The sequence below is a fragment of the Anas platyrhynchos genome, chromosome Z (assembly GCF_047663525.1).
Source record: "Anas platyrhynchos isolate ZD024472 breed Pekin duck chromosome Z, IASCAAS_PekinDuck_T2T, whole genome shotgun sequence".
NCBI lineage: Eukaryota > Metazoa > Chordata > Aves > Anseriformes > Anatidae > Anas > Anas platyrhynchos.
In genome coordinates this window covers 55,869,987-55,883,373 of record NC_092621.1, presented here as the reverse complement: position 1 = coordinate 55,883,373, position 13,387 = coordinate 55,869,987, and the positions used below count along the sequence as shown (strand labels likewise).

Here is a 13,387-nt window from a genome sequence, read left to right as displayed (position 1 = left end):
ACTTCCTTTCTTATCTCTTGTAGCCGTACACACCGTTCATGCCTCGAAGGTTCACAGGGCGCAGCAGGTACCGATCGCAGCAGGCAATACCACCATACCCCTACCATCCTAGCCTACTACCTTATGTGCTGTAAGTTCCAAGTACATTTTTTTCCATGTAGGTTTAATGAAGTGAGTTAACCATTCCCCTCAACAGGAACCTGCTGTCTTCGTGCTTGGGCTCTACCAGAGAACAGGCATAGGCTGCACCAAAGAGGAGGAAAAGTTCTGTTCCTGTGTGAAGTTTTCAGCCTGTTCTGAATAACATACACACTTAGAGAAAACACAAGTGAAGAATTTTGTACAATATACTTTTGTGTCTGTACCTATTGTTTCTGAACTCTCCATAAAGATGACTTCAGTATGGAAGTTCATCAGTAGCATATCCTAATTATCTTCATTATGTGTTGTAGACTTTAAAAAATATATATAAGCTTCAAGAATTTTGCGTTGGAGTTAGGAGAATTTAGGGTTCCTGATCATTGTTTATGTTTTATACACTTAAAGAAATAAAATATTGTTTAAGTCCAGACCATGAATGCCATGTCAGTATTATTATCACACATTATAGTAATGTGTGATAATCAAGAGGTCCATATTGGTGATAATGCTAAACATTATTGTAAGTATCAGTTAAGACATGCATGCAGTTTAAAAGGCCACACTGACAGTGTCAGAAATTGGCAGAATTAGCTTTTCCCTTTATCCTTTCATATCAAATACATATTCTTGATTCCAAACTTAACATTTTTATCAGTTCTGAGAACCTGACATTTTGAGAGGGATCGATAAGACAGCTTTACCTATGCCGTATGTCTTTGTGCTTTCCTTCAGCAAGATGCTGAGCCTTATCATTGTTTGCTCTCGTAGATCAATGCTTCCAGTGCCACCTGCAGTTGGACCACCTTTCAGCTTTGATTTGGACGTAGAAGATGGAGAAGTAGAAAACTACGAGGTTGGTGCACAAAATGCAAATACATTTAAAGAATAGATTTAGATCAAGCAATACATAAAATGGAGTTATATTTTGCATTTTGTCCTGGTTTTGCCTTCCAAATAAATATAATAACCATGAAGACAGAATCCGGAAACCATCCTTTCATACCTGTTTGCAGCACTGGATATCTGAGGTGCTTAGCTTTACCTTTTACCAGTTGCTTTTTCCTAGAAAACACCCTTCCAAACTAGTAATCATTAAATTGTTCAGCCTTTATTTTCTACATGCTACTCTTCTTCTTCTTCTTAATGATAAATGATTTTAAATATCAAACAAGAAAAGTACATTCAAAAGAAAAGTTAGTGTTCTTATGTACATAACTGCAGAATAGCATTAATATCATAGGATTAATCGATCTGAGTGTAACACTTGTAAAACTGCTTTAGTGGCTCTTCTTCTTGACCCTTGGGATGGTACAGGAATTCACACCTATAGATGCATAACCATCTCTAACATCCTAGGCAGTTGTGACGCAATTCAGGCTGGTGTGCCTTTGCTGGTTCTGAAACTACCAGATTCCCTTTGGATTCTCTTAAAAAATTCCTTCTTCAAAACCCCTTACTTTTGCATCTCTTTTCCAGTGCTCCTCCGTGCAATAGCAGTACACCATTGCCAGTTGAACAGTGAGCGCTTCTGTTGTAACTTCTGTGCTACTTCAGAAGAAGCATCATCTTGTTTGTAAAAAATGCCCCTAGGTTTGGCAGTATTAGAAATCTGCTTGTGATCAGTACTGTTTTGCAGCTTTCACCAACTTCTCTGGGCATTGGTTCTCTGTTAAGTTCATAGTAGTATTTTCCCCAGGTCCCTTGGAAGGGAGTGCAAGTTACATACATGACAGAGTGCAAAATTAAGTACACAAGAGGCTCTGGGTTGCAAAGCTTGACTCACAGAAAGTGAACACAAAATTCAACAAAAAAAAATAAAGTATTTAAACTTTGATGGTATGCACTCATTTTCCAGATTTATTATGAAGTCTCCATCTCCCAGTTCATCTAACCCACGTTGTGGAGTGGAAATCAGAAGCTGTTCCTTCACATTTATAAATCACAGAATCACAGAATGGTTTGGGTTGGAAGAGACCTTAAAGACCACCTGGTTCCAACCCCCCTGCCGTGGGCAGGGACACCTCCCACCAGCCCAGATTGCCCAAAGCCCCATCCAGCCTGGCCTTGAGCGCCTCCAGGGATGGGGCATCCACAGCTTCTCTGGGCAGCCTGTGCCAGTGCCTCATTGCTCTCATAGTGAAGAGTTTCTTCCTAATATATTATCTAAATCTACCCTTTTGTTATTTAAAACCATTGCCCCTTGTCCTGTCACTACACCCCCTAAAAACGAGTCCGTCCCCAGCTTGCCCATAGGCCCCCTTTAGGTACTAGAAGGCCGCTGTAAGGTCTACCCAGAGCCTTCTGTTCTCCATATTGTACAACCCCAACTCTCTCAGCTGCTTTTCATAAGAGAGGTGCTGCAGCCCCTTGATCATGTTTGTGGCTGCCTTCTGGACCAGCTGCAATACTTCCTTGTCCTTGTTCTGGGGCTCCCAGAGCTGAACACAGTGCTCCAAGTGGGGTCTCAAGAGAGCAGAGTAAGGGGGAAAATCACCTCCCTCACCCTGTTGGTCATGCTGCTTTTGATGCAGCCTAGTATACGGTTGCAAGCGCACATTGCCAGTTCATGTTGAGTTCTTGGTTTCTTTCAGAGGACTAGAATAGTCGTATATTCTTAGGAAGCTAATCTGTTGACTTTTTTTCCTATTTACCTATGCTATTAATTTCATAATGGCATGAGGAGATCTTTCAGAAGCAAAACACACATGAAGCTGTGCAACCACAGTAGAATTTTGAAGTTTGGCCCTGGATTTTGAAATCCCAAAGAGAATATTTTGCTTAATTCAGAAAGATGGTCAAAAGATGGTGGTGGACAGGACTTGCCATGATGTTTGTTTGGAAGGGAGAGCTAAGGGTTCTAAACATCTCTTAAGAGCATGATTTGTGCTACCAGCTTGTGTGGTGGTATATTATGGCACCTCCACCAGTAGCAGAACCAGCACTTGTTTAAACAGAATTTGTAAATACCTCATTTCCTTATTTTCAGGCACTGCTGAATCTGGCAGAACGTCTGGGAGAAGCCAAACCACGAGGACTAACAAAGGCAGACATTGAGCAGCTCCCATCCTATAGGTTCAATCCAAACAACCGTCAGTCAGAACAGACATTGTAAGTACATTTGTGTCTTTCAAGGTAACACAATTTATGTCTGTATTTGACTTTATGTCGATAGCAGCCTCAACTATGCTGGAAGAGCTGAAAGTAGTCATATCACTAAACTGTTTTTTCTTAGATCGCTTTCCAAATTAAAAACTCTATGACTTCACTGTAAAATGTCTACATAGTCTCACGTTATTTAGAATTGTTTCAATTTAGTTCTTCACATTTAAAAAAATTTAAGTTGAAGGAAGGGTGTTCTAGGATTCAGCATCCTAGAATCTAAAATAACATTGTCAGTTTGGATTTTGGCCTGTGTTAAAATAGCTTAATGTGTTGGAAGTTTCAAGTGCTTCTGATAGAGTTTAGTCAGTGGTTTAAGAGTGCATTTTCTTATTTTTAAAATCCATTAACTTACTCTGTCTGCAAGATCTGCACAACCAAGTGGAAAGAGCGCTATCGGTAAAAAGGTATTTGAAGTGACTCAGTACCAAATTAATTGCAAGAATTTTTTTCTTTCATATTCTAGTGGCTGTGCTCCTCGGTTCAACTTCAGCAGCAGTAGGGAATGAACACAACTTATATGCCTGTATTTTATTTATTTAGATTGCAGCCTCAGCTACACCAGAAGAGCTAAAAGCAGTCATATCAGGAAACAGTTGTATTTTTTTGAGTGAACTTTACAATCGTCTCCACCATTTTAAATTTTTGGTGAAATATCTGTTCTGTGGATTGAATTTGTAAACTCATGTGAGAAGCAGCACTTGTTTTGTGATGTGAAAGCACAAAAAAAAAAAAAAAAAGAGTTCCCAGTTTACCTTGGTCCATTACACTTCTTCAACCACAAATACAGATAACTGTAGAAGCTGCTGTGTTGCAGTCACACCTGCAAAGTTGTGTGTGGAATGTATATTCGACGTTCTCAAATAACTGATACATTTAAGCTTTGCTGTCTTTTTTTCAGGTGTGTGGTGTGCATGTGTGATTTTGAGTCAAGGCAGCTACTTAGAGTCTTACCCTGTAACCACGAGTTCCATGCCAAGTGTGTCGATAAATGGCTTAAGGTAAAGTCATCTTACAGAGAATTCATTATGTCGGGATTTTGAGAAGGGGTGGTTATTATTTGGGGATTTGTTTATTTTACTGTTCTGCTTCATTTTATCTCTTGCTTCATGTTTCTATTATTTATGGTAGAAATGTCAACAGACTTGAAAGTACAAATTAGTTTATCTCACCATAGGGAAATTCTATTTTCAATAACCTCTATAGCAAAGAATAAATATGAATACCCTCCCTCCCTGCTTTGCTATCACCATTAGGTTTTAGAGGACACGGAGTGTATTATGTGTGTACATATGTGTATGCATGTATAAAGTACAATATATAAAAAAATATAAAACTTAAATAAAACTTTTTAAAATATAAAGCTTATATAAAACTTAATTATAGTTACGGCTTTACGTAATTATGGTATACATTTCAAGACAATCTGAGAAAAAATAAAAGGGTCTGGAATCAGGACAGCTCAATAAGATGACAGAAAATAACAACTATATAGAAGGTATGAAGAACAGGAGATACAAGTAAGTAGACAGTACGCAGACATTTGTACATGCTGCATTAGCCAGATATATTGCCAACAAAGTATCCTAACATCTCACCTTTTTTCTGTATTTTCTTCTATTCAGCTTTATTTTAATCTTTGTAATCTTTGTAGAACATCTGAAACTGCAATGATTGTATGTTAAAGTATGTTGGAAGCAGTCCCTAGAGGACTTAAAAATTAAATTAAAAACTAAATTAAATTAATTAACAACTAAAATTAAAAAAAAAAAAAAAAAGCAAAAGCCCTTTCCTTTTTGGCTTCATAAAGGCAATAAAATATGTCTTTGGTATACACTAAAATACTTGCCGAGGAAAATTAATAATCAAGTTAATATTGACAACATTCTTTCAGCTAACTTTCAGAAGAACTGTTGTCCTTTGGTATCTGAATTCATGTACATACCTGAGAATAAGCAAGACGAATATAAACATATGTTTGTTTTATCTTCAAATTAAAAACAAAAACAAAACAAACAAACAAACAAAAAAACCACCACACACACACACACATAGATGTATCATATTTCATTTGGTAACTGCTAATTAAGTAGATAATGTATATGAAAGTGGTATTCTCCAGTGACCCCATATTCCTCTTGGTGCTCGGGAAGTGTTCACACCACATTTTAGAGTATTTTCAGTGCATAAAACTTAAGTAATTTGTGGAGTTGACAAAGTAGCCATGGATAATAGTAAGTCTGTTTTATGAGGAACAGAACTAGGATCATTGGACAGCGTGTGAGACAGAGGATGCTAAAGGCTTATATAGGTTAAATTGACTATAAAGATTTCAAAAAGAAAGCTCTTCCTAGACTATTAGTGCAAAAAAATCACCCCTGATTTATGGAGATTCTGATCTGCAAATTGCTGGGAGTTAGGAAAATATATCAGGGAAGTGGCATGCCAGCTTGTCGTGCTCTTGTGCCCCTTATTGCCTGCTATTGGTCTCAAGAACCAGGCAATTAAGTGAAATGAAGATTTTGGGGGACTCTGTGGCAGTTCTAGCGTTATATGCACTACTTTCAGCTGGTAGTGAACTGGCAAGTGAATTCAAACCAGCAAATAGAAAAAGCAAGCCTTTATAAAATACAAATTACAAATAGAATAGCCTTTATTTTCAAAACCTTAGATTTACTGTAGTAATGGTGAAACAGCTTTGTCTTGATGTTCCTGTCCCAGCTTAGGCACCATGTATTTTCTAAGAGGTCTAAGTGTGGTACCTTCTAAAGTTTGATATATCATAGGAAAGCTGTATAAGCATAAGAGTGTCACCTAGATGGGTAAATAAGGTGAAAGAAATACAATCTAAATGTAAATGAGGTGCAAGCACATCTACCAAAAATGGTTTGTATTTGCATAACATATCCCAAAGCGGAATGCAAAGTGACCTAGCAAGAATAAAGCACCCTAGTGGGATGTTGCTGAAGCAATGTGTGTAGGTTTAGTTTCATGGAACATCCATGAAGATGCTGTGTCAAATAAAGATTATTTTGCCTTGCAAACCAGAACAAATTACCTGTACAATGTCAGCCTATTGTAATATAAATAAATAAATAGGTTACAGGTAAAGCAGCAACCATCTAGAAGCAAGGATAACAAAGATATTTTGGGTTGTAATTTTTTGCTTATTTCCATTTTGTATACATTTGACAAATCGCTGAATATTTTGATAGTATGATTATGTCCACATCTACATAATTCACAGCATCCAGCCAACATAGTGTTAATAAATTTTCCAAAGGAAGGTAAAAATCTTAGCTTTTATTACTGTAAAGCTTAAAAAAGAAAAAGAAAAAAAAAAGACCCTAAAAGGTAAATAAATAAGTAAAAACTAAAAAGTCAAATTTTCAACCTTTTCAGTTTAGCCTTGACTGAAAAATAAAGAAATAAAATTTTAAAAATAATAAAAGTTTATCCCTCTTTTTATTGGATTAAACTAGTGGAAAGAATACTGTGTATAGTTCCACCTCATTGTATAGTGTATGCAAGCAAGAAGAAAAATTCTTTTAAAGTGCATTATGTTACCTGCTTCAGGTTATATTTTTGTATTTAAACAAGGCTAAATACTTGTGAAAGAGCAAAGGAAATACTTGTATTAGAGTAGAGGAAATAGAATTAACAAGAGGGAGATTATCCTTTTTCTTTTCATAGTATTGTCGACTCTCATATTTTACAGTATTTGGTTATTCCTTAATATCATAAATCCTTCGGTCAAATATGAATACATGAGAAACTTTTTATTTCGTAAGGTAAGGTTTAATCATCATTCTAAAAAAGGACAGCTTGAAAATATGATCCATCTTCACTTTTAGGATTTAGGTCTAGATGACAAGGAAAACTTGATTTTATGTATAACAGTCCGATAGGAAACGCAGTATTATATATGAGAAAAGACAAACTAAATATTAAATATTTTTGCTTGGTTTTGATCGATTAACACTAAAGAAGTGCAGCGGTTGTCAGAGAATTCTAGTGACATTACAGATTCATTGCTCTAAGTGCAGTTGACTTTAGCTAGAAATTTCTATCAATCATAACTAAATTGGTTAATTCATGGTGCAACTCTCTGTTACAGCACAGAAAGTTGGCTTGGCTGAAGGAGTGATTATCTTATGCTTCTTTTTGCACTTAGTCTCCTTAAATATCAGGAAGGGGAGTGAATTTTAAGAAAGACAAAAGAATGCAACCAAACTTAAAACAGAGAATCTTGAAAAGTTGCTTAAAAAGCAGTGCCTCAGTGCACATGGCTGGTCCTGTTGTTTAAGGAATTGTGAAATACAGAATCTGGGAGAGGGAAGTGTTTCCTTCCCCCTGCCAAAAGTAAATGTTTGTCATAAATGTAACATTTTGTTTGTGATGTTTCCCCTTACTTTCTTAAGATGAAATTATGCCTTTACTTAAAAAGAGGAAACAAAGACAGAAATACTCCTGGTAACTCCAAGAATGTTACATTTCGTCTGTGTTATGCTTTTAAGGAAGCTGTGAAAAAGTTGCAGGGTGCATATTTTCAGTGAGTGCCTTAGCGAAGGGATAAACTTATACCTGCTTTTTTGTATGTTACTTAGGCTTTGAAGTTTAATACCTGTTTAACCAGGTTATCTTCCTTCTTTTTATTATTATTTTATTTATTTTTATATTAAAACTGCTTCTGTTCTTCCCTACTTTGCTTTGACCAATTCTATATGATGGGTTTCTGTGAGAATAACTGGATAAGGAGAGTGTAAAGAGTTGTGATCCCTGACCAGTAGAGCTTGTGACAGCACGACACCTTCAAATAGGGCGTTTACTTCTGGCCCACTGTGGCTTGTTTGGTTTTGCTGGGTTCCTCTGCAACACACAGTACGACTTCTAAGTTGCACCCATCTGACTGCAATATACTATGACTGTAAGTCTACATTAATATAACCACCATCACACAGGTAAAGCCCAGTTTGCTGTTTTCCTCTGTCTCTTAAGATAAAAAGTCTTTTTTTTTTTCTTACTTTTGTAAACCTAATTTTGAATTGACAAATGCACAACTCTAAAGTAACAAACTGAAAAAGGGCATAAACACTCTTTGTCGTCTCTTCTTTGTTGCTTCTGAGTACTCTTTGGCACTGAAAGTGCCTTCTCATCGCGGATGTTCTGTGTCATGTACTCACTAACAATGTATTTGTCAGTAAAATGAACCCTTTCTTGTTTCTGTTTTTACAGGCAAATCGTACCTGCCCAATTTGTCGAGCTGATGCTTCAGAAGTGCATCGTGATTAAGAATGACCAATCTAAGAGCACAAATCTGTTTTGGATGTTCCTGGTCACATGTATATATGATCTATTGAACTTACCCATGTGGCTTCCAGCCTTTCCCTTTCCACAAAAGGGTCAATGGACCTTACTTTGCACTGTGTGACTTAATCAATTATAAAGCTTAAAACTAGTCTTCACAGTTAGGGATTGTTATACTAACAGTGTGATTGGAACTCCAAAGATTTTATTCTTTAGCTTAATTTTGTGTGTGCACTAACATTCCCTGGTTTGTGTGATCATTCCGAGTGTTGCTGCGAGATTACTGTGGATGTGATCTTTTAGCATGTGCTTTTCTATAAAATAGAGACAAAAAAGTGGTAGCTCCAAACAATATAGCAATCTACCTTATATAGAGCCTTCAGATACTGTGAGTGGGAATGAGTGGTGTGACCGTGTGTTTGCCAGTGGGAGGATGTGTGAAGTGTGCTTCTGAGTGTGCATGTCTGTTTGAGAACCTATATACCAGCATGTACGGAGAACGTATGTGTGTAGTATTAATTATGCTGCAACGTATAATCTTGTGTGTTATTTAAACAGTACTAGGACTGTACACTGGTTTCTTTCCTTGTGTTTGCAGTTGCACACTGAATGTGATGGGTGCAGCAATTACAGACATTTAGTATTTCCTCCCCAACATACTTAGAGGTATAAAGACTTTTCTGCCTACTATTCAAACAAGCGGTTATGCTTCCCCTTCACTGGAGGCTGTAAGTGTGTACCATGGAAGAGTGCATTGTTCATACATGAGTAGCCTTGTTTTATCAGCCTATGTTACAAAGACCAGATGTTTAAATTGCTGATTTACGAGTTATTTTACCAATGTAAAGTTACAATACCGCAAAAATCATTTAGCAATATTAACATTTTCAATCGGTAATTTGAATATCAGTGTGTTTCTGTTCTCCCTTTCAATTTTTCTATTTTTCTGGGTTATAACTGCATTCAGTTGATTTCAGATTAGAGTTAAGGGTTACGTGCTTCTTTTGTGAAAGGAAGCAGAGAGAACGCTGAGGGTCTTGTGCAACAGCTCTTCATTTTTCACCATTGTACCTGCTAAGTACATAATCTTTTAGCTTTTAAACATTGGTTTTAATCATATACGTTCTTTGTCATTTACTAGGGAGTTCGTATGCAATTACAATAACTTGTAAGAGGTTACGATTTTATTCCTGAAACTGAATAAAACGAACTTTCCATCATTTTCACAGAGAAGTAGAACTTTTTTTTCATTGCATCACAAAATAGGGTGGTTTTTGGTCACTCGTTGCAGAACTCAGTTGCCCTGATGCTGCTTCTTGTCCCTCCTTATTTACGTGATGAGTTTAATATGAAGAAGGAACTCCTTTGGTTTTAGCAATTGAGTTTCCACAGTAAGACAAAATGGGAACACCTTCCAAAAGAAAGTGCTATTAAACGGGAGGTAACCTCTATTCTGAATAGTATTTTCTTTGTGCTTTCAAAGAAATTAGTTTTGTTTATAACATTTCAGTCTGTTAGCATGTTCAAGATGTTTCACCAAAATATGTAGGTCTACATATACCATAGTTATTCAAAGGATGCACTTTTTGCATCAAAATGCTTCTCCTAAATTCAGTGTCATTACTTTGGTTGCAGCAGCACAAGTGGCACAGTTACCAGTATTGCTGTTACTTGCTGCCAGTCTCAGCTTTAAGTTTATTCTTTATCACTTCTCATGTTTTTGTATGCTGCTGTGCTTTAGTATCAGTTATAATTTCAGACAGTGTTACATGTTCTCCGTGCTGCTTGCCCTCTTTGAGTATTCTACAGACCGGTCACAGCTTGTGGTGCAAGTGAAATAAAAGCACAATTTTGCCCTATTTCAGATGCTCTTGCCTCCATTTAGTTATGCAGGTAGTTCTCAAAAACACTGAGTCTTTCCATTCCTATTCATACCTAAGAACACTAACTAAACAAAAACATGCTGTTACATCAAATTCAAAATGTTAGAATTTCTTCTCTCTTCCAGAGGAGTTAAAGAGTAGGTTTTTCACAATAACACCTAGCAGGTTAAATTACATATAGTAAAATTTATTTTTTTAACGAATGAAATCATGTTTAAAAAAAAAAAAAAAAGCATATGCCACGTGTCTTACAAAACTTAGGCTCTTTTATATAGCTGCAAAAGAAAAATTTCTATGTGTACAGATTTAACCATAACTAACACTATGTTCAGTATTCAGTTTGAAGCATGGAAAGAGGGCACTTTTTCTAAGCTAGACACAAATGCATAGTGAGCAAGAACCATTCTGAGGCCAAGGGAAAGTAGTTCTCTTTCTGGAACTTAGAAACCTCGATGTGTAACATGCCTTTTTCTCTAGTGAAACTATGTGAGGCAGTGGGAGATGGAGATGGAGGGTCTAACTTGGTAAAATTATGAAGTGAGTTGTTGCCCTCTTACAGCTCGTCTCTCCTGGACTGTTTCTTTCGTTTGCATGAGACTCTTGCAGATGTGTGTGGACTTGCTTTGTGTGGTTAGTTGGATACAAGCAGCACACATGCATATGTTTTAGATCAGCTCAGATGAGCTACAACCAAGCCCTCTGTGTTGTGGCTGTGAAGGGAGGGGGATACATGCTCAGCTGTGAACTGCCATGTGTCACACACGTTTGTGTGCAATTTCACAGCCTGCTGTGGTACCTGGCGGTACCAGCATACAGCAAGACATTTCTTAGGTTTATTCCCTTCCTGCCATCACCTGTCTCCTTCTTCTTAAAAATAAAACTAAAAATAATAAATGTTCGCTTTATCACATTGGCACTGCTGTGGTTTTGGCATAAACTGTCAATTAAATTTGACATTTTAGTGGATATCAAGGCCTATGGATAATTCCAATGTCTCATTTTGTGGCTTTCTTTTTAAAAAAAAAAAAAAAAAAAAAAGCCTTTTGTTTTATGCCGTTTTGTACGGTCTCTTGAATGTGATTTCACAGCTGTTAACACACAGTGTAATAAAGGGGATGACAGTTATCAACCTTTTTAATTTTACTTACAGAAAACACATTTTTGACTGAGTTATCTTTGGGCCTTTTATAAAAGCTGTGTTTTTGTTTTTGTTTTTTGTTTTTTTTTCTTTGGTGCATTGTTACCTCATTTTGCTACTTGTGTTTCAGATTTGCTAATGATTCTGAAAGCTTATGGGTTTTGTTGGAATCATATTTTGTCAAGTGTTTTCTTTAAATCATACTCTATTGTATCACTTAATGTGTAGTTTTAAATGTATTATATCTGTAACCAAATCATTTGAAGGCTTGATAAATTTTTAATAAAATTTGTACATTTTCTATGAGAGTTACTAGTAATGCTTTACTAGGTAGTGCAATGAACTCTTATTTTTAATCCCTGTGTCCAATTTTGGAGTTGAGAGAGTTGTTCAACAATAAATGTATAATGTACACTTACACACTTTTGTCCTGTTCTTTCTCCTAGAAGGAGGTGAATTGTTTCCTTATTGTATTGCTTATGTTTCTCTGCCTCATCATGCAACTCTAGATATTGGCAACACAGAATGGTGTGGGTTGAAAGACACCTTAAAGATCACCTGGCTCCAACCCCCTGCCATGGGCAGGGACACCTCCCACCAGACCAGGCTGCCCAAAGCCCCATCCAGCCTGGCCTTGAACACCTCCAGGGATGGGGCATCCACAGCTTCTCTGGGCAACCTGTGCCACAGGATGTGTTGTAGGTGCAAGGTTTATCTTCTAAATTGCAGTGCATAGAAGCATAGGATCATACAGATTGGAAAAGACCTGTAAGATCATAAAGTCCAGCCATCACGTAACACTGACAGGTCCACCACTGAAGCAGGTGTCTAGTTGCCACATCCACACATCTTTTAAATACCTCCAAGGATGAGGTGATACAGACTTTTAAACAAGATCTACTTTGAGAGATCATAAGAAAATGACGCAAAGTGTCATATCTTGGAAGTGTAAAATGGTCGTAGTTAATAGAACACAAAGCCTTGCCTAAAAGATCAGCTTTCCGAAAATAGCTACAGAATCAAAGGGAAATTTGAGGGGATGGAAGTGCTCCTTGGGCACACAGTTCACACTGTGTCATGGAGATCTGTTGATGTGTTACATTTTGCAGTGCCCTAAAAGTGGGGAAGAAAAACATCCTGAGTTAAGGGTGAAACTGAATTGCAGGGATTTGGGGTCACACAAGGAAGTGGTGGTTACACAAACAAAAAGGAGCCCATCCTGTAGGTGTTTGGTTGTTGCATTTTAGTTTACATCACCTCATTAAAAACAAGAAATATATATACATTTAAAACAAGAAATATATATACATTTAAAAGGTTTCCATTTACACAGAGTATCTAATAGGCAGCACAAACCTATGCGAGGCTCTGAGCACCGGGTCAAAGCCACGCTACAGCCGTACCCACAGTTCCCACGGGCTGTGCTGAGTTAGGCAGCTCTCCCAGCCACACAACGCCAATCCTTTTTGCAATAGTTTTTCTACACACACTGTGCGTTCGGTGCTGCATGGATGGTACTGTAACGGGAGCCTGCTTCGTAATCTGTCACGGTGTGAGTGCACGAGGCAGGCCTTCAGCAGAAGGAGAAACCCTCGGCAGCTCTCTGCAGTTCCTTTCTGTGCAGAAGAAAAGCGGATGTTTGGCTGTTTGACGGGAAGCCTCTGAGTGGGGAGGCAAGGCTCAGAAAACATACTTGTGAGCTGGTAGGTGAAGTGGCAGGTCTGCCTTGCCAGACTGTCTTCTCACTGCCAACCCTGTA

The 13,387-nt window shown here is 37.4% G+C and overlaps 1 protein-coding gene across 5 annotated transcripts in view; it reads left to right on the top strand.

Moving 5' to 3' along the window:
• Positions 1-12,048, top strand: part of RNF38 (ring finger protein 38) — a 112,274-nt gene extending 100,226 nt beyond the window's left edge. For all 5 annotated transcript variants that reach the window (XM_027446329.3, XM_038170920.2, XM_038170919.2 and 2 more), the window contains 5 exons: positions 24-130; positions 910-994; positions 3,128-3,249; positions 4,202-4,301; positions 8,536-12,048. In XM_027446329.3, the coding sequence (XP_027302130.2) occupies positions 24-130; positions 910-994; positions 3,128-3,249; positions 4,202-4,301; positions 8,536-8,592 (471 nt within the window). In that variant the 3' untranslated portion in view covers positions 8,593-12,048. The remainder of the gene's footprint in view (positions 1-23; positions 131-909; positions 995-3,127; positions 3,250-4,201; positions 4,302-8,535) is intronic.
• The last annotated feature ends 1,339 nt before the right edge of the window (positions 12,049-13,387 follow it).